The sequence below is a fragment of the Nipponia nippon genome, unplaced genomic scaffold (assembly GCF_047370975.1).
Source record: "Nipponia nippon isolate SJK-2023a ecotype South Korea unplaced genomic scaffold, ASM4737097v1 scaffold_9, whole genome shotgun sequence".
Taxonomy (NCBI): domain Eukaryota; kingdom Metazoa; phylum Chordata; class Aves; order Pelecaniformes; family Threskiornithidae; genus Nipponia; species Nipponia nippon.
Genome location: NW_028262413.1, coordinates 1,676,511 through 1,702,565, shown reverse-complemented (window position 1 = coordinate 1,702,565; position 26,055 = coordinate 1,676,511). Strand labels below are relative to the sequence as shown.

The 26,055-nt window shown below is 38.9% G+C and overlaps 2 protein-coding genes across 2 annotated transcripts in view; both read left to right on the top strand.

Moving 5' to 3' along the window:
• The window catches only part of DNAH12 (dynein axonemal heavy chain 12), a 72,496-nt gene extending 63,024 nt beyond the window's left edge, over positions 1-9,472 (top strand). Inside the window, exons 64-74 of the mRNA XM_087744360.1 lie at positions 257-510; positions 1,065-1,205; positions 2,009-2,146; positions 3,065-3,298; positions 3,726-3,911; positions 4,445-4,548; positions 5,680-5,884; positions 6,810-6,947; positions 7,412-7,503; positions 7,759-7,826; positions 8,958-9,472. Of these exons, the coding sequence (XP_087600486.1) occupies positions 257-510; positions 1,065-1,205; positions 2,009-2,146; positions 3,065-3,298; positions 3,726-3,911; positions 4,445-4,548; positions 5,680-5,884; positions 6,810-6,947; positions 7,412-7,503; positions 7,759-7,826; positions 8,958-9,148 (1,751 nt within the window). The 3' untranslated portion in view covers positions 9,149-9,472. The remainder of the gene's footprint in view (positions 1-256; positions 511-1,064; positions 1,206-2,008; positions 2,147-3,064; positions 3,299-3,725; positions 3,912-4,444; positions 4,549-5,679; positions 5,885-6,809; positions 6,948-7,411; positions 7,504-7,758; positions 7,827-8,957) is intronic.
• A 2,875-nt stretch (positions 9,473-12,347) lies between these two features.
• On the top strand, positions 12,348-23,491 carry ASB14 (ankyrin repeat and SOCS box containing 14). The gene is made up of 9 exons (XM_009476437.2): positions 12,348-12,475; positions 13,005-13,055; positions 14,438-14,574; positions 14,671-14,829; positions 16,820-17,065; positions 18,693-18,864; positions 19,825-20,368; positions 20,908-21,061; positions 21,789-23,491. Exons 1-9 carry the CDS (start codon positions 12,348-12,350, stop codon positions 21,980-21,982), a joined length of 1,785 nt encoding a protein of 594 aa, XP_009474712.1. The 3' UTR covers positions 21,983-23,491.
• Positions 23,492-26,055: the final 2,564 nt, after the last annotated feature.

Below are 26,055 nucleotides of genomic sequence, written 5' to 3'. Positions count from 1 at the left end.
TACACAATGAGGATTATCTTGCACTTTGTCCAAGTAGATTTGAGTATATCATGTCACACTGGTAAAATTCTGTGCTCCCTAAAAACGGGAATGGTATTTTAAACTAAATAAATTTTACACTCTGCATCAAAGCTATACCATCTTATTGTGCGTACATTTTAACAAAACAGTAATAAACGTTTTGAAACGTTTTTGTTTTTCTGACGTAACTTCTTTTTAATGGAGAAATGCTAAAATCTTATGCTTTCTGTTCAAGGCCTCCTGAAATTTGCAAATGACAGAGAGATGGTTGGCGATAAGTTTCAGTCCATCTCATTAGGACAAGGACAAGGACCTATAGCTACAAAAATGATTCAAAAAGGAATGGAAGAAGGAACCTGGGTTTGTTTACAAAATTGTCATTTAGCTGTCTCCTGGATGCCGATGCTGGAGAAAATATGTGAAGAGTTTAAAAGCGAAAAATGTCACCCAGTCTTCAGACTTTGGCTTACTAGTTACCCTTCACCAAAGGTACGTGCATTGCCAAATATTCTGTATTTGGGGAAGGGAAAAATTGATGACATTTTTAGGAAATATTCGTATCCCTGAATGAGCTGATAATATGGAACTTCCCTGAAATACAGTGAGGCTGTTGAAGAGATAATTTAATTAAGAAAGGACATTTAAAAAAAAAAAATTATAAACATAGTAATGCCAAGCTTCCATTGTAATGTTTTTGATTGTGTACTAGTGAATGGAACTGCATTTTCCAGCATATATAATTAAGAAGTTTTTATGCTGTCACCGAGGTTTTGTTTCACATAAATTCAAAAATTTAATTTTGCATTTTATTTTTAAGGTGTTGAATACCAAGAAAACATTTTAAAATATAGGTTTGTTGTTTACAGTAAGGTCTTGCTTTCTTGATGCCTTTGAGAATTTTTTTTAAAAGCTGTTGATGTTTAAAATGTAATTTCTTACAGATAATTGTTTATCTAACAAACACAGAGTAATAATATATTGTTATAACAAGATAGCATCTATTCCACACTTTCTGAATGCAGTTTTGCTATTTTTATTTCTAGTTTCCAGTAACCATTCTGCAGAGCGGAGTGAAGGTGACAAATGAACCTCCTACTGGTCTCCGGTTAAACCTACTGCAGTCATTTCTTTCTGATCCCATTTCTGATCCTGCATTCTTCTCTGGATGCCCTGAAAAGGAGCTGGTAATGTGCCTGTCTCTTGACAGTTTTATTCTTTCTTTTTTTTCTATTACTGATTTCTGTCCATTGAATATTATAAGCTAAAATTTTTACTGTGGTTTAAGTTTAGGTTTTGCAATGATAAAGATGATGAGTTGAGAATTGCTCTGCCAGGTAATTTCACGTGGCAAAATTTAAAATGGTTTCTTAGACTTTATTAAATTACATACATATTACACGCACATTACACAATGTGTGTAAACTCTGAACGTTCATTAGTAGGGCATACCTATCATTATTGAGATGGTAAGCACTGAGAAGATCTTTTCGTGCTGCCAGGGACCAGTACTGCAGTGCCCATATGTCTTACTGGTGAGTGATGAACCACTTAGCTAATCATTACCTGTGAAGGAAGTGAAAAAATCGTGGGATTACTCAGACATGAGTATGGTAATCAGTATACATAGGTATAAGTGGGTGCATCTGAGGACTTATGTTAAACAATACATCTGTATTTTATGTTTGTCTAATGAGCCTTAAAAATAAATATCTGGTGCTATTTGAATTCTTACGAAGTCAGCTGCCCTTTACATGGAAGAAGAGAAAAATCTTGTGTACTTGAGGAACTAGCTAAATGTGCTTGCATATATGGCAACTCTGTGGGTGTTTGTTCCCAAGTCAAATAACCACAGCATACTTAATAGCTGCCTGTGTTTGAACCCTAGATGGAGAGTGGTAATCAAATGGTGTGTTCTCCGTATAAATTACAGACTAGCATGAGCATACAGGCTAGTTAATAGTAATTTTTTGGTTTGTTTTTCTCAAAGGCATGGGAGAAACTGCTCTTTGGAGTTTGTTTTTTCCATGCTCTTGTTCAGGAGAGAAGAAAATTTGGGCCTCTTGGTTGGAATATACCCTATGGATTTAATGAATCGGACTTGCGAATCAGTATCAGACAGCTGCAGGTAAAATCATGTATTGCTACCTTTAACTCTGATCTTGTGAAGCATAGAAATGAGCTGATAGTCAAAAAGGAGCAATACACTTAAGTTACGTCAAATGTTCATAGATTTTCATTACTTCAGTTCAGCTACAAAGGCAAGGGATATCAATCATATTCTAAATATTTTCAAAACTACAGATGAAATGAAATTAAAAATTGTTCGTCATGAGATTTAGATTCATACAAACATGTGGAATATAATGAGTATACATGAGTGTAATAAGAGTTAAAATTGTCATATATAAGAGCTCACTGTGCTTTAAGTAGCACCATGTCAGTGACAGTCACCTATTGTGGTAGTTTTTGTGGTTAGGAGGAGGAATTTTTTTTTTTTTTTTTTTTACAGTTAAACAGAGCCTCAAACTGTACTCCTACCCTAAAATGAAATGCTGAACACTACTTGACCTTGAGGCTTCTGCAGGTCCTGTGTAGAAAAGTCAGGAGAGCTAAGACTGTTAATTACAGAAGTTGAGGCTGAACAGTTGGAAAAGTTATCAAGAAGTTAATGAAAGAGATCAGAGGGTTCTGAAGATTGGAAGAAAAATTATGTGAAATGCACATTTCTTTATGACACAGAAAAGTGTCCATCTAGAAAGTTTAGGCTGGAAAAACTATCCACTTGTAAAGAATTCAAGAATGACTTGGGTGACTTACTAGTTTGGATATTCATAAGAGGCTTTTACTACTAACTCCTCTTTATTTTGAACAGTAATTTTACCTGAAAAAAGATTTCAGAATTTGAATTTCCAACACTTATGGAGAAAACTCCATAAACTGCAGTTTTGCATGCGCTATAGCTTCCAACCTTTTCGTGTGTAGGTCACACCGTTGTTCTGCAGATATTTCAAGTCTCTAGAATTACTCATGTCTTCTGTTTCAGTTATTCATAAATGAATATAGTCACGTTCCTTTTGAAGCTATATCTTACCTAACTGGTGAGTGCAACTATGGAGGTCGAGTGACAGATGACTGGGACAGACGCTTACTGCTGACAATGCTGGATGACTTCTATAATCCAGACATAATTGAAAATCCTCGTTACACTTTTTCTCCCAGTGGCAACTATTATGCTCCACCCAAAGGCACGTATGAGGACTACATTGAGTTTATTAAGGTAAAAAGTAGCAACAAGATTTTGAACTGTTATAATGATGATGCAGTAAAAAGCAATCCTTAAAGGCTTCTCTGTGTTAAAAAGAGAGTTTTCCAGCACATTAAACTGTGTGCTTGGCTTCTTGCCTAACATCCATGCATGATCCTTGCTATGATCTAGAATGTTTCTGAGAGGGAGAGGGAATCAGTAAGCAGACAGGAGGACCTAGCATAGATAATGAAGAATTCCTTGGAAATGGCTTTCTGTAAGTGAGGTGATGGCTCTATCACCAGTAATACTGTCTGCAAATACCTACCATTAAGGTTCTTATCCACCTTCAGTTGAAGTCAGTGGTAGTTTTTCACTCAGCTTCTTAAAGAAGACTTGGATCTAATTCCTAGCATGCTGCTTTATCTCATGCAGATGTTTATTGTTTATTTTGTCTTAGAGTCTTCCCTTTAGTCAGCAACCAGAAGTATTTGGTTTGCATGAAAATGTGGATATTTCAAAAGATCTTCAGCAAACTAAGATCCTCTTTGACTCTCTGCTTTTAACACAAGGAGGAGGCGCTCAGGGGGCTTCTGGAGGTGGTGACAGCACTCTCTATGAAATTGCAGATGATATTCTCAGCAAGGTATTGTATTATACCAATGACTCCAGTTTATCTTTTTACAAAGCAGAAATTCTTTAACTAGAATCTTCAGTGTCAACCTGATTTTGCGTTAGAGGAAGAACCTACTGGGAGGAATTTAGTGCATTATGAAAGTAAGAACGTGAGTGGCTGTAACAGACCACAGCTATATTTTGGTTGAAAGCAATTTTAAGTAGGTAGGAAATGGGAAACAGAGAGAGAAAACAGAGCAAACACAGCTTGGAAGAACAGTTGATTGATTCATGTGAACAAGTTTAAAATTAATAAAATTGAAACATATTCATAACTTTTCATGGTATGAAAAATTGTAGGGTTTTTTTAAAGGTAAACATCACTTTAAAAAAACCCCATAATTTTTATTTGGATAAAACTACTAAATACTGTCTTGATGAGGTACTCATCAGAAAGTTTAACAGTATCTATTACTCTGCAATTTTTCACACCTGCGTACTTTTAAAATAATACCGATGCATAATGATATATGGAATGATTTCCAAATATGTTGTCATTTACAGCTTCCCAATGATTTTGACATTGAAGGTTGCCTAAATAAGTATCCTGTGAGATATGAAGAAAGTATGAACACTGTGTTGGTGCAAGAAATGGAAAGATTTAACAAGTAAGAGTGTTATACTTTTATTAAATGTAACCCAAGTCATTCCATTTGCAGAAGTTTTCATGTGAATCATACACTGTAAACTCTATGTTCTGTGAAATATTTTATTTATTTTGTTCCCTTCTAACTGACTGCAGTGATATCTGCAGTCCAAGCACCATTACTCCTTGTGGAAAGTCAGAATGTAGGACAGATGTCAGGAAAAATGATCTAGTGGCAAAATGCAATGAAAGAGGAAAATACATGATAGAAGAAGGGAGTCTGAGAAGGCACTTCAAAAAGAGAATGTGAACAATGTCTTTATTTTCCCTTTTTTTTTTTTTCTTCTCCTTCTTTATCTCAGGTTGTATTTTATTTTCTTTGTATTTCTGACCCGTAGGGTAAAGGGGTTAGAAACTGTAATACATGCACAGTTATCGTTTACAAAACATTTTCCTAGATAGTTGGAAATATTTCTGCTTATTCCTTTATTGTCTCATATGCTTCTGTTCTATATTTTTCCTTTTTTTTTTTTTTTCCCCTTTCTTGATGTCCTTCTTCCTATACCTCACTTTCACATTTATTCTCCTAGGATTACAAATCTATAATAACTTTTATCTTTCTCTTTGGGTCCCCAGTCCTTCTTTTGGCTTTGCTTCCTAATTTTCTTTCTTATCTTCGCCTGCTCCTCCAGTCTTTCTTCCCTGTTTTTCTCTGTCCTTCTTCTTTTCTGTTTGTCTCCTCCCATCTCCCACTTCATTCTCTCCCAAACTTTCAATAATCATCTCTGGCCTTCAGTCTCCAAGTTGTCCTTTGTTGTAGATCCCACCTCTTCTTTTGTAATCTAAACCTTTTTCCTTCATCTAGTATATGGTGTATACGTTTGGAGTTCCAAATTTATCCTCTTACCAAACAATACAGAGTATATCAGAGATAACAAAATAATTTATTAAACTGTTCCTAGTCTTAAATAAATCAGCACAAATGCATAAATCCATGACTTTACAGATGTAGCTAATTATGCAGTTATGTAGCAGCTATATGAGTTCTATAGATGGTTCCATAATCCTGTTTTTTCTTTTTTTCCAGTGAGGATGTCATGTTTTACAAATTATGCAAAACATGTGAAAATTCTGTTTTATATTTTAATTCTAGTTTAATCCGAACTATTCGTATTACACTAATTAACCTGAAGAAAGCCATTAAAGGACTGGTTGTTATGGATGCTGAACTGGAGGCTGTGTGTGGCAGTCTGCTTATTGGAAAAGTTCCTGAGAATTGGGCTAAACATTCATACCCAAGTCTAAAACCACTAGGGAGCTATATTCTAGATTTTCTAGAAAGGCTGAAATTTTTACAGGTAATGTACAAGAGGCAGTACTACCAATTATTTAATCTACTTCTTTATGTAATTTGTCATAGAATCATTTAGGCTGGAAAAGACCTTTAAGGTCACGGAGTCCAACTGTTAACCCAGCACTGCCAAGCCCAACACCAAACCATGTCCTCAAGCACCACATCTCCCCGGCTTTTAAATACCCGCAGGGATGGGGACTCAGCCCCTGCCCTGGGCAGCCTGGGCCAGGGCCTCACAGCCCTTTCGGGGAAGAAGTTTTTCCCAATATCCAACCTAAACCTGCCCTGGCGCAGCTTGAGGCCGTTCCCTCTTGTCCCATCGCTTGTTCCTGGGGAGAAGAGACCGACCCCCCCCGGCTCCAGCCTCCTTTCAGGCAGTTGCAGAGAGCGATGAGGGCTCCCCTCAGCTTCCTCTTCTCCAGGCTGAGCCCCCCCAGCTCCCCCAGCCGCTCCTCCCCAGCCTTGGGCTCCAGCCCCTGCCCCAGCCTCGCTGCCCTGCTCTGGCCACGCTCCAGCCCCTCCATGGCCGCCTTGGGGTGCGGGGCCCAGCGCTGAGCACAGCATTCGAGGGGCGGCCTCCCCAGTGCCCAGCACAGGGGGACCATCCCTGCCCTGCTCCTGCTGGCCACACTATTCCTGATGCAAGCCAGGATATATTGGCCTTCTTGGCCACCTGGACACACTGCTGGCTCATATTCAGCCAGCTGTCGACCAGCACCCCCAGGTCCTTTTCCACCAGACAGGTTTCCATCCACTCTTCCCCAAGCCTATAGTGTTGCCTGGGGGTTCTTGTCCTTTACATTAAAGGAGTATTGGGAAAGGAGTGATAGGCTTCACTTAGATTTTCTGAGTACAGTTATGTAGGAAATGGTCAAACAATATGGGATTTGTCTTTCTGATTGTTAAATGTGTCATTTTCCTCTTTCCAGGATTGGTATGATTTAGGGAAGCCCACGGTATTTTGGCTGTCGGGATTCTATTTTACTCAAGCTTTCTTAACTGGAGCAATGCAAAACTATGCTAGGAAGCACAGGATCCCTATTGACCTTCTGGGATATGAATTTCAGGTAGAGATAAATTATAAATGCATATTTTATTAAACTGAGTTCTGATGTTGCAGTGAGATGTAGTAAGTAAATCCTGACTGGAAGGTTCGTTTTGCAACTAACTCACTGCAATTTGAAGACACACGTTTAATTCTTTGGTAAGCTAGGCATGTTAAATAACATACGTGAAAGAGAGATATTAAAAGCTGTTGTATCATTGGACCTGGACCTCCGCTCAAGAAAACAGCCTATAGAGTACATATTTGTCTGTGTGATCCTTATTTTATAACCTACAATAAAGGCAATTAACAAACCTATAGAAATCTGCTATCTTTATAGTTTTGTATAAAAGTAGTACTAAAAGGAAGGTATTGCTATATTATTCTCATTTTGGATTGGTCTTCTGAAAATTGGCTATTGGCCTAATACCTCAAAAAGCAAACAGCTATGAAAGTTTAATAACATAGAACACTTACTTCTTGTAGGTTATTCCTCAGGATACTGCTGATACTGCACCAGAAGATGGTGTTTATATCCATGGATTATTTTTAGACGGAGCTCGCTGGGACAGGACCAAGTCAGTAACAGTGTGTTTTACTATGGTTCTGGAAAGCTTTCTTAGGTGCTCAAACAAGATTTGTTTCAATATTTTAAGTGATACTTTTCATATTATTGAAATAACACATCAAATGAAATACTCTTTCATGCATGGAAAATGGCAAGAAAAAACCCTAAACTAAACAAACAAGCAACCACCAAAACTCACACATCAAAACCCGCTTTCGTTTAACACCAAGCGACAAACGATTACTTTGTTGCTTTCTCTCACCAGGGGAATGTTAGCTGAGCAGTATCCCAAATTGCTCTTCGATATGATGCCGATCATTTGGATAAAGCCAAGTGAGTATAATTTCACTAAAGTGTGAGCTATTCAACAAGAAATTGCAACAGTGGATTCCATTTTTACAGAAGATCAATGCTCCTGCCCTCGCAGAAGTACCCAAATGTGCACAGAATTAGTGTACATCTGACCTATGACTTTTACATTAAAAATTGGGCCTGCTAGCTTGACTCAGTCTCATCTCATCTGAGCAATAGGCCTGTCCCTCTCCCCACAGGTGTTTATAATTAGGGATTAGATGAAAGGACTAGTTAAATGAATTTTTATAAATACATTTAGGTGCTGCCCAATCTGTTTTTCAACCAAAAAGTACATTTGAGTAGGAAAGCACATGGTGCTTGAATTCCTGGCTCTACTCAAGTTGAGGAGAACTTTTAATGGACTTACAGAGGCTCAGTGTTTTACCTCACATGATTTAGCAAGGGTTGCTCAGGTTATTTTTAGCTGCTATGCTAGTAGTCTGTCATACTAGTAAGATATTTTTCCATAACTCTTGTTTTCTTTGATCAGGAGCAGTAAACCCCTGGTTTTATTTATTCACTTAAGCAGGACTTTCTACTGCAAGTGTTGCAACTTAGCTGTTATTAGCTAATTGGCGGTCTTACAAAGTTTCCACTTTTTCTGCCTGTGCTTTCTCTTGAGGTTGGATGAATCTGTTCAGACGTGCATGACTTTAGACTTTGCACAAGTTGCACGTAAGCAGTCTAGGCATACAAAGAGTTCCTGCAGAGTCGTGTTGTTGGATCTCAGGTGACTTGAATTGCGGTTAGGTTCTGTGGCTGCTGGACCAGAATTCTTGTGGAGCTGTTAAAAGGTCGTGTATAACCTATGCTTTAACTATGTACCTATTCAGATTTTTAATATGTCTTTGATTACAAAGTTGGTAGAATCACAGAAAGGCATCAAGTCCTGAAAGCGAATTAGTTAAATTAGTTGGGTTTAAAAACAAAACAAACCACACAAGGAAACACGAGGAAAAGCCAGATGATTTTATGATGTTACTCCCAAAACAATTTTGCATTTTTATTTAGCTTTAAGGATGTTACTGTAAATACATAATATTTGTATGTAGATTATGTTTCTATCAATATATCTGATTAATGTAATATTATTTGGGGATTTTTTTGAAGCTATGAAATTGGACATAAAGAAATCTAATGCATATGTTTGCCCACTCTACAAGACAAGCGAGCGCAAAGGAATCTTATCTACTACTGGACATTCTACTAACTTCGTCATAGCTTTGACGCTTAACACAGATAAACCAGTTCAACACTGGATCAAGCGAGGTGTTGCGTTGCTCTGCCAGCTGGATGACTAATTTTGGACAGTTCAGATACAGACGTCACAAGATCCCATTCTTTTTGTTGGCTTACAGAGGAAGAGGAACATCCTGTGTAAAAGAAACATCTGGACTTTTTTATATTAAAAGAGGGCATGCAAATATTTTCTGATCCTCGATATTTTTGTCTTAAATAAGTATGTTTTATTATTAGTGTCTTTACAATCTAAAAGATACGGCTAGGATTTTAGCCTTTGGTAATATTATTAATGTGTAAACGTCAATTTTATGCATTACTTGAATATCACAAAATATATCTTAATGGAAAATGAAAACAGTCTGCACTTTCTGAGAGAAACATTACAGTTAATGAACTTGAAGCATTAAGAGTGCTGAATCATGTGAATGGAAAGCTAGTAGGTAGTAAGTTGGGGATTTCAGTCTGGGTTTATGTATAGCCTATGTTCTGTCATAGCAACAGCGAAGATTACGGTATGAAAAATCATTTAACTATCTACAGCAGGTACTTCTGATGCCTTCCTTCCTCAGCAAATTCATCTTTTCAGGATTTAATTCACATATTCTGATTTTTGTAAGAGGTTTTTTCCAAATAGTTTCCATGAAGAGTAAATTATAAAATCTCCCTTATGGCCGCCTGCCATAAAATGTTATCTGTTTCCCTGTTGCTCCAGAGAGGCAGTCCAGTTCACTTCCTTCACTGATTCTGCACTTTGGTTTTCTTTAAAAAAAAAAAAAAAAAAAAAAAATTCCTCAAGTATTCTTCCTAGATCTCCTCTAGCAAAGAACTATTTCCTCCTTGCGTTCAGACACGGCCATCATCATTTCTTTGTAAGGATCCTTCCGTAAAATACAGTAGGAATACATTAAGCCTATGAAAGTCTCACTCCATCCTACCTTCACTATTGTAAGTAAGCATCTACGTTCTTCATTTCCCCACTTATTGTGTGTTACCCCAGCGTGAGTTTTCAGCATAGATCTTTCTGAAACTGTGCTTTTCCCTCTAAGGACTCTATATGTTTATCTTTTGTTGGCTTTTCTATTTATATCAATATGTGAATTGTGAGTAAGCAATCAGAAACACATAGTAATTTTAATAGAGTTCTTGCTTGATTTTATTTGCTTATTTGTGTTTACTTCTATTGTTGGTTTTAGTTTTTCTTTTTACACTGTCTTACCCTTTTAAAAGTAAGTTCATAACAGTATCTTCAGTTTACTCTTAGGAAAGCACTAAAGAATTTTCTTTCCATAATGTAATAGTTACTACTTAGAGTTTTCAAATTCTCATTCCAAAAACTTTTAACAAGAGTATTTTTACAAAGCAACTGGACTTTTAATTCCTTCTTTTGCTGACACCATTTGTCAGGTCAGATTATTAGACATAACTAACCTGTATGAAAGAAACATGGAGAAAGTCCCAGAGTATCTTATGATCGGGTATTTATAGTGAGCTATTAATGGACATAGGCTCTACTGAGATCATTTTCAATCCTGAAAATATCACTTTCAACTTAATAATCACTTCTTCAAAGTGCGAAGGTCTTCCCTCTTTCAGAAGGTGAGGAAAAACAGTCTATTTTCTCAATTCATAGGAAAATGAGTAGTCTTTTTAGAAAAAAGAAATAGTCTGGATTTAAAATGTTTATGTACTCATGGTACTATAGGTATAATCGAATACTAACAGTTACTTGTCTGTATATTTTGTTAATAGATTTCTCTTTTTTGCTACATGTGCAATTACAGAGCAAGGCCTTGCAATCACACATTAGGGGGATCAGGTAACAAATGATGCAGGTTTGCTATGAATTACTGCTGCTCAACTTAAGATGTTTCTAGAATTATTCCAAACTTTGTAAGTGGGATGTTGACAACTTCCTTCATTTTGCTGTCCTCATTCGTTTTGCTAATTTATTCATTTGCTTTCAGTTTTACTTATTCATTTTATCTTCCTTTACCCTGTATTTTTGGTTGTTTTTTTCAGGCCAACTTTCTTGAAAGACAAAAGTGGAAGCTTTGATAAGGTAAAACAGATGAGAGATTTGAGCCTAACAGAACATCTGTCATTTTTATCTATAATAGCATGTAGCTGAATATACACAAGAACAGTGTGACTGCTTATGCATATAACAGTGTACGTCTATACCATTTAATGATTGTTTTGATTTTTAGTAATTTTTTATGATTTCTTCTTAAATTTTAATATTTAGACTTAACAAATAGTATCAATGGGATTCATTTCTATGCTCCACAATCTTAAAAGGGTAAAAATGTTTTTAATTGAACCCTTTCCATTTGGCGAACTTTTTTTTTTTAAGCTAAAGCAATTCTTAAGCTTTTTTTTTTTTTTTTAAATTAACTCCATTGTGGTTACACCAGTGTCTTTTATTTCTGCCTGTATTTGGATATATATTTTTGCAGTATTTTATATATATCCCTTACGAGTATTAGAAAAAACCAGGCATGCATTGATGAAGACTGCAGAATTGTAAGTTCATCCATTCTAAGTGGCTGTAGCTTATGTACATAAGGTGGTAAAGTTGTTGGTCTTTTTTCAAGCATGGAGTTTGTTGTTTCAGTTGGAAGGCTGATGCACATAATGGCACAAATCTACAATACTTTCCTGAGTACAAGATACAGCCCTAACAATATCTTTGCTGAAACAGTTTGAACAAAAGCTATTATTAAAAAATGTCACGTCCTTCACTTGCCCTTCACTTCCAGGCCCTCTGTGAACAAACTGAAAAAACCTCCCAAGTCTTATTGCACATCTGTGTTTCTGCTAAGGAAACATCAGATCACAATTGTGATGATATTTGAGTGTCTAAAAGACTTAAGAGGGAATGACTATTTATCTGAAAACTTAAGTTTTACTTATTTTTGTTGCTTTCTGATAAGTAACGCCAGAACAAGTAGCTATTCTGTATGTTCAGTCTGAGGAACAGAGATAAAAGCTAGCACATGCTATTGGTATAGAAAACCTTTACTCTGTTCTAAATTGAATAACTCTTTGCAGCACAAGCTTAAGTACTTGGGAGAAGGCTGGAGCTTGAGATGGAGAAGTTCCGATTCATTTAATTTAAACTGTGTTTCATTTCTCTTGATACTTAAACAGCAATTGTTGTTTCTGTTACTCCAGATTTAACCTGAAGATTTACCATCTGCTTCCAATTAAAAAGCAGTGTTTCCCTACAGAAAGTGATCCAGGTTGTGGTGATTTGCCATGTATAATTCTATATCTAATTTTGATGATGATTCTGATGATGAACTCCCTACCCAACAAGCCATTCAGGAAAGCTTACAAGATAGGCATAAAATTGAAACAAGTGGCAGTGCAACAGAGGATGAAAGGTAATAAGGTATTGCTTCTATTCTGCGTGTTTTCTTGGCATTATTATAAGCATGTAGTAACCTTGTTTTCCTTTGTGACTCCATATGTTGTATTGCTCTGACCTTGTCTTGCGGATACTGGAAACCAAGGGTAGATCACTTGAAAAAGTGATCTCCCTGAAAAAGTATGCCCATTTCCTCAAAAATACAGAATGTGTGAAACTTTCAGGTGACGTTTTACATCAATATCTAAATGAGTACAAGGCTGTATGGAGAAGAGAAGTATGTGATGTAAAAATAGATTGGTATGGTAGCTTTCCCTCATTTTAGTATTTAATTGTTGGCCTTTGTGTGAAAAATCCAATATTTATAGTGGCAGGGGAAGACCAACAAAAAAAGTGTTTTAATGTGTTAAACCCTGACAAAACCTACGTAACTTACAGAAATCTAACGTGTAGTCTAGACTAAAGTATTTAAATTAAGGTATAATTATATCCTGAACTTCACATTAATTTTTATTTCTCACTTTATTTTTGTTCTGTTCATGCAGTTTCCAGTGTATTGCAAGTAAAGAACATGGAAAGATAATTGAAGCAATTCGGACAGTTAAGTACAAATACACCACACTAAGCCTACACGCCTAGGAATCGCTTGGGTATCGCATTGCTGAGCAATGCCTACATTTTAGGTGTTTGATCGCCTGATTTAAGTGCAGTTTTTCTTTATATAGTTTTGGGAGAAGTAAGGCAACTAAAAATGGGACACCCGAAAGCTAACTTCTGAGATAGGGACATGGTAATGGGATGGGTTCAAATGTCACTCCTCTCGGATTCCAGTGCTTCATCTCCTGGAATTAGGGGACAATGCCAGGCCTTTCTTGTAAAATAAACAACAGGATGGCAAGGCCCCCAGCCAATTAATGCTGCCTAAAGGCATTTCACTTTGTGAGATACCCAGATTAAAATCCCTTCTCTACCTGAAGAGTGTTACAGAATTGTTCTTTAACTGCCAAAATTTAGTGTATTCCTATATGAGATACTCTTAGTCTGCTTTTCTGAAACTTCTACTTTCTGTGCTGTGATCAATTTATATACTGAGTCACAGAGATAAGGAAACAATGAGCATAGGTAGTACAGTTGTTAGGACAGTTGTCTGGCAGTGGGAAACCTTCAGTGCAGTCTTTATACATGTCATAGTAAGCAGTTAGATCTTTAGTGGAGTAGGAATCAAGAAACCAAGTCTTTTCTGGAAAGGCAGAGGCTATATATGTTCCATACACTATGAAGGACGTGCCTAAACTCTAGTTACACTTGCTTTCTGGCCTGGTGAATATGTAATTCTTCCATATGCAGGAGAACTTCAGCAGCAGAGATTGAGAGTGGTCTGTCCCTTCACCCTAGAGTTGTAGGTAACAGGAGGGCAGACTGCCTTCTCCCAGGAATGGTGGGATAAAAAACATGAGCAGAAACCAGGCCTCTACTTAGACAGGCTCTGCAGCCAAGAAAGTTTTGCTGTTTCTTGGTGAGATATGAAATTGAAAACATAATCGTCTGTGTTGATTAAAGTTCCAGTAAGATTGTTAGTAAAAGCAGGAATAATGAGATAGGTCTCGTCCTGTTAAATCAGCTTCATTTTACTTTTGCCAGCCTAAGTATTTTTCCTACAGTTTCACTAGGACACCCGTTTTTGTTTTATACATTAAGCTTAGATGCACTATTGCTTATAAGAGAGGATTGTATTTGAAATATTTTAGTCATATTGAGTTATAAGTAAGTTTTTTCAATGTATAATTCAAAATACTTTGTGAGTCAATATCAACCATTGATTGTTCCATTCATGTAAACCACCCTGTGAGAAAACATTGCTTTGACAAAGCAAGTTGTTTATTCTAGATACACTGATGGGATAAATGGCACTCAGTATATTAGTTGCCTGAATTTTATTTTATGATGAGTAATGGGATATGTGTCTGTCTTAAAATATCACAGGCCAAGAAGAGGCCTTGATGAAGTTGGTGAAGCACAGTTCTGCTTTTGAAGAAGCAGATCAGCAAGGCTGGCTTCCTGTGCATGAAGCTGCAGCACAGCTAAATAAGAACATCCTTGAAATAACTTTGAAAGGTACAGAGTCCTTGTGGTTTTCCACCAAAGAGTTTTGCCAAGTCAGGTTTGATGAATGATCCAGCTTCAAATGTGTTCTGCTTTTCTGTATTTCAGCCTCCCGTGCTGTGACGTGGGAACAGACAACTCTAAAAGGGGAAACACCTCTCTTGGTGGCAGTAAGGAATTGCTTTGTAGACAATGTCCGCTTTCTCCTGCTCAATGGCTGCAATCCCAATGTTAAGAATGAAGAGGGAGATTCTCCTTTAGTTATAGGTGAATACCTTATTTAGGGGTGGAGAGGTGAGGGAATGAGGTGAGGTTACAGTTACACATTTTAGGTTTCAATTTGACATATTTGACTTCAAATCAATATCTAAAATATTTTGCCATAAGGAGCAAAAAATGTTAATCTCAGTATTGAATGTGTCTGTCCCTGTCTGTTTTTCTTAGATGATATCAAGGCTTTAAATGAGCTGACAATTCTGAGTTAGGGACTGTCACCACGAAGTTCTTAGTATTACTTGTTAATTAAAGTATTATTCTTACTGGTCTACTGAAATATGGGAAACAGAACTAGGAGAAGCTAAAAATCTTTCCCCAAAGTCTGTTCCAAAACAGGGAGCTCCAGATGCCTGCCATTTTCTATCTCTCAGTTGCAAAGAGTTCGAGGTTCAGGTTGAACATACATCTTTTTCCTGAAAGAACCAAATAGCTTTCTCCATGATGTGCCAGACTGTCTTCCTCTGCTGACCTTGGCACCGTTTATGCAGTAGTACCAGATAACCAGGTGGTCCTGCTTCTTCATGCTGTCACTGTTCTTCGTCTCTGCAGGCAGAAAACATCCGTAATCTCTGCTTACATGGTATCTTTTTCATTGCATTGGCTTCTCTTTCTCTGAAACCCATGGTAATTGGTTTGATTTTCAAAAATTATAGCAAACCAGCCTGATTTATCTGCATTACGTAAAGTATAAAACGGTGTTTGTCCCTATTCAGACGTTGTTGGAATTAATCCAAGTGTGACAAGTGAAGAAGCTAGCCAGGCCTAAATTCTCAGTTCGCTTCTCTTTGAATTTTTTTGATTGAAGAAGAAGGTCCCATACCTAGTATCACTCCTAGTGTGAATGCCATTTTAATTTGATCATGCACAAGAACTGTAATTCTTGATTTCTAAAGAACTAGTCCTAACATTTTTGCCAAGATGTATTGCACAATTGTTCTATGTTCATTTCGTTTGCTTCCCCCAATTTGGGCTATGAGGCTATTCTTCTTACGGAGTCCTAGCCAAAATAAAGGAAAGCGTGTTCTCGTTATCTGAGTTCTAAAGGAGCACCGTAAGTTTCTTGGATGAACCTGTAAGTTTTTCCATATTGGAAGGGTGTTTTTTTCAAAACGGTTGTTAAAGGAAGAGGACAAAGCCTACCTATCTGTAGGCTCCCCAGTCCATCCTTTTGAAATGACTAAAGCTGCTTTTTGGTCAGGGCCGCCTGCTTAGAAAAGATGCAGAGAATTCCTAGATACTTTTGAAGTGCACTACATTACAACGCACCATTCCCCAAGAAGGGGATGTGTGGGATTTATCTGAAGCAGCCGTGTAGGTTACAGATAATGGGACGTTACAGGCTACGGTATGCTGTCAATGGTATTTCAAGCAGCTGTGGCACATGAAGCTTCTCTGCCTAATCTGTCTGGGTGAAGGGCACGCGCTGTTCTGCCCCGCAGAGCCTGGAAGATCAAAGAGAGGAGGAGGGAAAGGTGTTGCCTATTCATTCCATTCACTGGAGCCCATGCAAATTACTCTCTTAAGATCCTTACTGACTTAACAGATCAGGCTTATTAAGCTAAGAAGGCCTATGACACAGTCATTTTAAACTTTGGTTCCTATTATGGTGACTGCTTATGAAGATGAAAGAGCAGGCCAGCTCCTGACTGCAGCAACTCCCTATCTATGATCTCCACCTAGTGGCAAGGAAAGTCACATTCTGTTGCATCAGCAAACGCAACAGAGAATTACAGAGAGAGAGAAAAAAAAAAAAAAGAGATTACCATAAAATTATTCATTTGTATAGTTAATGTTATCCTGGAAACAAAGAAGAGACTTGTTGACAAGTTAAACCTTTCAGTGCAGTGTGACATTTCTCAGTGTATAAATAGCGCTGCCAGGGACAGCTCAAGCTTTCCTGGGCTGACACATAACAGAAGCCATAGTGCCTAGAATAGTGTTGAGTAACATTCGGGCTGATACTTCACTTATTGTCTTGCAGCAATTAAACATGATTCGTATGAGGTTGCCTCCTTGTTGATAAGTTTTGGTGCAAAAGTGAATCTGCAGTGTGTCCACGAGAGGACTGCTTTACATGAGGCGGCCAGACTAGGCAGGAAGGATCTGGTGAAGCTTCTCCTTCGTTCTGGAGCAGATCCTGACCCTCGCAGTGGATATGGGCTCACACCTCTAGCACTGGCTGCACAGATCGGACATACAGAAATTATGGAGCTCTTATTGCAAAAAGGTGAGACTTTATTATATAGGATGTTACAGGAAGAGAAGGCTCAGGGTGGGGGTCTATCCTGCCAGTGTTATAAATACCTGATGGGATGGTGCAAAGACGACAGCCAGATGCTTCTCAGTGGTGCCCAGTAACGGGATGAGAGGCAATGGGCGCCAATTGAAACCTAGCAAATTCTGTCTGAACATAAGAAAACACTTGTTTCTGTGAGGGTGGTTGAACACTGGAACAGGTCACTCAGAGTTGTGGAGTCTCCCTCCTTGGAGAGACTAAAAACCGGACTGGACGCTGTCCTGGGCAAGCTGCTGTAGCGAGCCCTGCTGAAGCCCAGGGTTGGGCTGGATGATCTCCAGAGGTCCTTTCCAACCTCAGCTATTCTGTGCTTCTGTCTGACGACTTAGTAGATTGAGTTAGTGACATGTAGGTTCAGTGGCGGTGTTCACGTGAGTAGAACTGTAAGCCACGTGTGCTAGTACTGAAGTGTTTGAAACCCAAGTGGGACAAAGTGAATCCTCTTTCCAACAGAGAAAATTTATTCCTAAATGCAGAGGCAAAAAATTGTTGTTAGCTCAGTAGTCAATAAAACTTTGCATTACTGAAGTGAAAGGGAATGAAGTATTACCACGTTACTGAGTATACAGCCTGTAGGGTTAATAGAGCCAAACACACACAAATGTATTTTTAGAGATTACTTGTGGCAAACTGTAGTAGTCATCAGTGAGTGCTTTGCAAAACTGCAAGTAAGTCTGACACATTGCAGGAGATACTTTGTTTGCATTTTTGGATGGCATCTTAATTTATTTGAAGAATGTGACTCCCAAATCATGTGAGTTGTGGTCTGTCTAAAGAATTGCTAGTATCTAAATTTCATGTATGAGAGATATGTACGCGCACACACCCATATATATTCCCTCTAAAGCAGTTAGTCTATTTACACACGCTTTTATTAGTCTTCTGAAAGTTCTGTGATTGGATTAAAACTAGTTATTGTAAGATACGTCTTCAGAAATAGCAGCACAAGTAACTTTCCTTACCTAAAGAAAATGAAATGCTGTCTGCACCAAGAGGATTGTTGTGATGTAGTTAAGTAAAGGCCTAATAAGGACTACATTTTCATAATAGTCAAATAATGTATCAATATTTTGGTGAGTAGTTGTAATTGATTTTAAATGCAATATTGTTTTCTCATGTAGACAGGTCACCTTAGGGAAGGCCTGACGACACTTATGGTGGGGAATTTTATATGATAGCTCAGCAGTGCTGCAACTGGATTGGATGAACTGTTTTGATACTGGGTTCTCCCATATTTACAGTTATATCTGTCTGGTCTTTGTAAAGTAGAAGAACTGAAATACATTGTATGTAAGCCAAAACCCAGTTTGTATGAATAAGAACCAAACCCCTTGCTTGCCCAGTTCTAGCATCAAGTCTTACTGTGCGATTGTGTCCAAAGCAGTTTGGAGCGTCTTGTTCCCAGGATCAAGGATCCAACATGAAGGTTTATGCCCGTAGTGGTTTTATTTGGTGAGGAATAGTATCCACAGTACCGTGTCACTGGAGGGTTGGAGATACTAATTACTGCTGGATATTTACAGTGACTACTGTGAAAATCCTTGATGCTTTTTTCCAGGTGCGGATGTTCTTTCACAGGCAATGGATTGTGCTTCTGTATTGTTCGAAGCAGCAGGAGGAGGGAATCCAGATTCTCTGAGTCTTTTACTAGAATATGGGGCTGATGCCAATGTACCAAAGCACTCGGGTCATTTGCCAATCCACAGAGCTGCATATAGAGGACACTTCCTGTGAGTTAATATGCTTAAAAATCAAGTAATGGTGACACCAGAAATATTAATTTTGCTAATTCTACCTTATTCCAAGCAGGCAGCAAATCTGTCGTTTTGCAGAAGGAATTCTTTTTGACTGTGTAAATATGAGTTTTCTGTGTCTGAATGTAAGAGACCAGTCAGGATAAAATCTGCATCATTTTAGGGTGAACATACCAATTCCTACAGCATTTCCCCACTTGTCACAAATAGTAACACTGTCCAGTCTGATGTTGAGGTTCTTGGGACATCCTTACCCTCTTTGGGTATGCCTCATCTCCAGCCACCACAGGAGGGTAAACGTACTAAATAATCAAATAGGCTTAGGGGTTAAGGGTTATCCCTACTTTAAAGGCAGGAGGGTCACTGGAAGATATTTATGCTAAAATCACAACCAGTAAGTGAGAACCAGCTCTTCAATGCTAGGAATGCTGCATTGTGGTTAAGAATCTGAGAATTCTTAATTCCTATGTTACTATTTTTTTAAAAATATATGTATATAAAATTATATTTTAATGTATTGTATATATTAAATTGTATATTCTATGCATTCATATTTTAATATATTCTATTAATTCCCTAATTCCTATAGGTTAAGCAATAACACTGTGCTCTTGACATTCAGGAAAAGCTTCTGTTGAGAAGGAATCATTATTCCTCTAGCAAGGAATGGGGTTGTTCACGAATAATAGTATCATAGAATAATGTTTCATGTGTAGTAGGTGTAAAGTCAGTATCCCTTGCTGGCTAACAATTTAATTGTGAGCAGTTAAATCAATGCAGAGGTATAGCGTGCCATGGTGCTGATTTGGTAGATTAAGACAATTGTATACAGTCATGATGAGTTCTGAAGCCCAGCAACACAGAGAAAGTCAAAGATTGAGCAAGGTGAACCAATATGTTTAAGATTCTGAGATTCTTCTTTTTTTATTTCTTCAGAGCCCTAAAAAATTTAGTTCCCGTTACTGATTTTGATGCCATTAAAGAAAGTGGGATAAGTCCAGTTCACTCAGCAGCAGCAGGAGCGCATCCTCAGTGCCTTGAGTTTCTCCTCAAATCGGGGTTTGATGCCAATTTCATGCTGGCTCAAAGAGTTCGCAAAGGCTACGATGACCACCGGAAATCAGCACTGTACTTCGCTGTCTCCAACGGGGATATCTGTTCCACAGAGTTGCTGTTGAATGCAGGAGCCCTGCCAAACCAAGATCCTATCAACTGTCTCCAGATAGCCTTGAGAATGGGCAACTATGAGTTAATGAATCTCCTGCTCCGACATGGGGCTAACGTCAATTACTTCTGCCGAGTGAATACAACGCATTTTCCGTCAGCTCTACAGTACGCTCTGAAAGATGAAGTCATGTTACGAATGCTGATGAACTATGGGTATGATGTGCACCGCTGCTTTGATTGCCCTCGGGGAAACAGCTCGCATTCCCAGTACGTGACCGATGGGTGGACTTCTACTGTTATCAAAGATACAATGGTAAGTACATCAGATGGCTTCTTACGTTGTTCTGCTGCCAGTATCCTTCCTAAAACTAACTGACAACGTACTTAATGCAGTGCCAGAAAAGGAAGTTTTGAAACCATAAGACAGGAATAGACAAGGCTTTAAAAATAAATAGATGTTGCCATGAGGCCTGATTCATGACAGCAAATTATCATAAACGATATTTTTGAATTGTGAAAATATAGCTAATGGTATGCTAATGTCATTATATATGCTAATGATCAGTACAGAATTGGCTAAATTCCACTTAGGGAGTGGTAGCACTTAGTTACCAAATACACAGCTGCTTAAGTTCATTTTTGGATCTAGTACAAAATAACTGTCTCTCAGATTTTCAGATTCTACTAGCAAGGCTTAATGCAAGCTGTGACAACCTCTAAAGCTCCCCTGACTGACAGGGCACTCCTTCCTGGCCCTCAGCTGAAGTTATTTATTGCTTTTGTCCTGCAGAGGCGGAAGTCGGTGACAGGAGCAGTGAATATTAATCCTATTAAACATTTTGTTTCTGTCAGTTCTGTGAAGTAATAACCTTGTCATGGTTGAAGCATCTGTCGGGGAAAGTAGTGCGAGTAATGTTGGATTACGTCGATCACGTCAATATCTGCTGGAAGCTGGAGGCAGTTCTCAAAGAGCAGGAACTCTGGCCAGACATCAATTCGATTCTGAGTAAGTAGCTGATGGTTCCGTTTGAAGTGACAAACAAGCTGGTTTGGGACTGGGGCCTTTTCTGTTGGTGGTATTTTAGTTTTCATTTTCTTTACCTCAGACCGGTGCTTTTCTTGACCCTTGTTAGGCCAAAAGTTATGCTCTGACAGTAAGAGACCTCTCAAAAATCAGTCTATGTAGGATTTAAACGAAGTTTCTCCCAGAAGTCTGAAAGACAGTAACTGCACATGTTATGTAGAGCACTTGGGAACTTCAATTACAATGCAACACAATCCTCTTCAAGGGGAGAAAGGCTTTTCCCCCACCGCAAGTTGACAGAACAAATCTAATAAATTACTATTTTCAATCGAGTGATTTAATTCTAGTCTAGATCAATTCTATGTCCTTTTTGTTTGTACACAGATTAAGAAGTAGTGACTCATAATTCTACTTTTAGTAGCTTCTTCAGACTGACGGAAAACTGACACCAATTATTTGGGGTTAAAGTACATTCCCCAAACTTTACTACTTAAACTTGCATTAATCAACTTTTAGCCAACTTGACAGAAACAAAATCCGTTGGTTTAGCTGCCAGTGATTATGAATATAACCGAGAGATGTATGGGCTGAGGTAAAAAGGCGAGATTCTGACAGGTCCGGTTTTCCAGGTAGCAGAGTATTGAATAAATAAATTGAACAAAATTTAACAAATTACTTACTAATGTCAGTCTCGCCTTCTCATTTCTAGCAAATCCTCGTGCTCTGAAGCACCTTTGTCGTCTCAAGATACGGGAGTGCATGGGCCGGTTGCGTCTCCGTTGTCCTGTCTTCATGACCTTCCTTCCACTGCCAAACTGCCTGAAAGACTACGTACTATACAAGGAATACGATCTTTACGGACAGGAAAACTTCACAGGAACCTACGGCCTCAACTGTGCATAATTCTTAGTTCTGTGTTTAGAAGGGCATGTTGACGTGGGTACGACTGTCTTATGCAGCTGCTTTGTTCTTTTGGGCTTTTCTCTCCTATGTGTATTAAGGAATACCAGCATCCCCCCCTCGCTCCCCAGAGAAAGCAGGGAGAACCCCAGAATGTGAGTATCGGTGAGCCCCTTCTACATGTCTGCGGGAATATAAACTATCTGAAAGACACGGCAGCGGTATTTTAAATACTTAGTGTGAAAAGGAACTGTAAAATGCAGGGTTAAACCTTGTGTTGTTGCTAAGTTAAAGCCTGGCATAACAGATAACGCTGCCCCACTGCAGGGTTAAACTCGGGGTTTAGTTAAAGGGATTTAACTAACACCAGGAAGGGACATGGTTCTTTTTGTCTCCTGTACCTCCCCTTCTCCTGCCGAGAAGGGGAGATTTTGGTTCTGAAGTTCTGAAGAGCAGCCTAAGCAGACTTATTTTTTTTCACCCAATTCAGCAGTCCCACATTCTAAGCAGTGAAACGGGATTAACAGCTACAGAAGCCTCTGCTTCTCACAGCAGCTAGTGTGAAATACCGATGCTTCAACAAGGCGGCGCTATTTCTGGAAGGCGTGTTAGTTCTGCTTCTCATTCTCAGGTATTGATGTGTCTCATCCATTCTGTATTTTGATTGCTCTCTCTAGATCTGGGCTTTCCTTTCCCGGTGCTGTCTAAAGGCGTGCTTGCCGTTTTGGGGGTTTCTCTTCATAGAGTTGGAGCTTAAGCTTTTGGAGCACGATCTGTCAGCAGTCACAGTTGTCTTAGGAAGCCTTACCCGGTACGCGCAGGCCCGCAGCATGCCTGTTCTTTCCAAAAATACACAGTCCGTATCGTAGAAAAAAAAAAGTTCATCAACACATTTGGCATTAGTAGTATTTATTCCTTCATTATCAAGTAAGCATAGATTTTTTTTTTTCTAGTTATACATGCATCTTTCTCACGCAAGTTACATAATTCAAAAGTCCGCTTTTCCCCAGAAAAAATCTACAAACCTTATAAAATACAAATTTAACCATAATGTAGCTATGACCCATTGCTTTTTACACGGTGTTTATCATATAATAAACTAATGAAGCCCACGAAGACATGGATCAGTACCCAGGTTAACGGTTGTGCTGGTACGGCCTCTGCCCATGTGAATGCTGACCCTTAGCATAACCCCCGCTCTGCGCAGCGCCGCCCGTTGGCACGGGACCCCAGCGACGTGCACTGAACGGCCAGCTCCTTACCGAGGGGAAGGATTTTCTTCTTCTACCGGTCAGTCTTTGATTGTTGCAGAAATAAGTTACCAGCGTTCCCAAGCACAATGACTTCCTCTGAGGTGATCTGGCTAATATCATTAAAATTAAGAGAACTGAGAGAGACTTTGCTAACAGGGCTCTAACTGCACGTTAAAGCTTTGTTGAATGGAAGGGAACGCATCCTGTCACCGATAACGGTACTTCCTGGAAGTCAGTATTATGAAAAACGCGGGTTTTTGCATCAGTACAAATCCCACCCAGAAAGTTACGACAGTTAAGCTTTTATTTAATCCACAAAATGCTGGCTGAAGCCCCGGCATGATATGTTTACTATCCATGTTTCCAAGATTAAGACACAACAATCAAAGCTGATGGAAGGATGCCACTGGAGGTTTTTAATACAGCTATGCAGGGAAAATGTGCCAGTCGGTCTCAAACGTTGCAAAAATCACGTACGCTTCACTAGAACAGGACCAATCCAGAACATCATCATAGGAATTTGACCACTCCACTCTATTATAAAAACGACCTGAAAGATTGTACAAAGCCCTTGGCTTGCAATAGGGACTTTGTTAGGAACACAAGTGCACTCACAATGACGCTGACTTACGCTTGTCATCACAACTTCGATACCACTGTGGCAGGGGGGAAAAAAAACAACTTACTGCTTGGTTGAAAAGCAAAGCCTTGGAGACTAATTGCCTTGCAGGAAATTTTGTAAAATAGAGCAACAGAAAGAATACAGAAGATGAGCTCTTGCTGTTAGACTAGACAATCTCTCTACTAAATTCACTAAGCAGAGGCAGGTTTGCTTTCTCTGTGAGTCATTTCTGAAATAATAAGAGACTGTATCAGAACTTAATTTTCTCCACTGGCTTCTCCTAAATTCTGTGCAACTAATTAATCAGAATTAAACATGCGCAGTCAAATTTACTTCTTTATATCGAAGTACGTACATTGTATCTTCATAAACAGCTTCAGGATTTTCAGCCCTGGGTTTACATCCATATAAAGATGAACTCTGACAGCATTGTAGAGGGGGAACGTTCCTTAACTCTTAGCATTACTTTACTGTTAGACAGCAAAGCGTCTTGATGCCATTTCAAACCTCAGCAGGTTCAGGGAGTAACAGACTATCAAATACAAATCCCTTCACGCTTACCCGCTCATAACCAGTTCTCTATGGCGAAGTGGTTTTTGACTCTTAATTTGTCCTCTGATTTAGACTTGGAGAAATCTGTAATGGCCAGAGAGGAGTGCTGGGCGTTATCCAGAATGCAATAAAATGCATATGCATAAGCACACTTTATATATTTTGATATTCATGCCATTACATACATAAAGCATGGTGCAGCTTGAAGCAACGGACGCAAGGCTTGGTCTGCAAACTCTGTAAATCTACACAGCGTAGCAAACTTAATATCCCCTGCCGAGGGGAAAAATGTGAACGTAACTGGGAGGCTGCAATTAGCAAGGTAGAGAGTTAGTCCTCAGCAAGGCGGCTGAGTCGGTACCTATGCAAAGGCACTTTAAAATCATGTACTTGAACGAATATTTTCAGGAGTGTCTGAAGCAAACTACAGCTTCAGCTGGAAGTGCGTGAAAGATCAGTCTGTAAGGAAGAGGCAATAGGAAATACTAAATTACAGGGGAGGAAACCAACCTGTAATTTACTTAGAATAATAAAATGCTCAGGTGGTGAAATCCTACCGCAGTAGTTCCCAGGAGAACACGAGGTGTTTATATTAAAGTCATACTCTCAAGGAAAATACTGAGCACTCTAATTGTTTCATAATTAACAAAAATGTTTTCCAATGAAGTAGTTCTAAACCTCATAGGAAAAAGGGTACCAAAGAGTTGTTTATTCTGGGGAGGAGGGCATGGATAAAACCTCAGCCATTGTTTTTTTGCCTTGAGGTGGCTCTGACTACAGAGCCGGGTGCTCGTCCCTGTAAGCAGAAGGCGGCAATCCTGCCCCCGCTAACTCGCTGCACCGTTCCGGTCTGCCTGCCTCCTCTCCCCTGCCTGCCACTTGCTCGTGCAGCTTCCCTTGCTCTCCCAGCTGCTTCTACATCTTTCTTTGCTCATTTTACACCAGTGAAACTCCCCTAAACAGGCAAAAAACCCCCCCGTTTCATTCACGCGTGGCAATCTGTTTTCTTTAACCATTCTCTTCATTCATTTCCCCTTTTTTTAGTGGTTCCAACACAAAAGAAATGCACTTCACTCCCATGCTGTCCGTTTTAGAAAACTACATTTAATGGCATAGATGGCCTGAAAAGCACATGGAATAATTCCAATCAGCTGTTCTTAACTCTGAGAACTCCCATCTGACAGGAAAGTCATCTGCCAACTTTTTCTCCTGTTTTCTTCCTCATCTTTGCAGAGTTATGTCTAAAACAGTAATGGTAGGTTTCAAGGAAAAAAATAGGGTAGTTCAATTTTCTGCCCTTTTTTCAGTAAGGCTAATGCAGAACAGGTACTGTTCAGCACTGCTTTTTGCTGAGGTGGCTGATCCACTCACTGTTCCCTAGGGAGCCAGGGCCAGTGCAGCTGGCGTGGCTAACGTGGTCATCGGCCCCCCTCTGAGGGGCTGGGGGAGGAGATGCTAGGAACTGGAGACCACTGATTGCATCTTCTTCCTGTGCTGTTTCAAAATGACTTCATCTTCAGCACGTACTTGAGGAAGACACAGTAGCCTTAAGCTATGCTGTCATATTACTTGACAGAAAACAGAAGTATCAGTAAGTAAAAACAGAAAACCAAGAGAAAGAAACATGAACTGGAACGACTTGCAGAGAC

Bases quoted from the DNA above. Each gene is read 5' to 3' on its own strand.
- ASB14 (XM_009476437.2), top strand. From the start codon at position 12,348: ATGTATAATTCTATATCTAATTTTGATGATGATTCTGATGATGAACTC. The intron at 12,476-13,004 runs GTAATAAGGTAT...CTGTTCATGCAG, and splicing joins AGTGCAACAGAGGATGAAAG to TTTCCAGTGTATTGCAAGTA. The intron at 14,575-14,670 runs GTACAGAGTCCT...TCTGTATTTCAG, and splicing joins CCTTGAAATAACTTTGAAAG to CCTCCCGTGCTGTGACGTGG.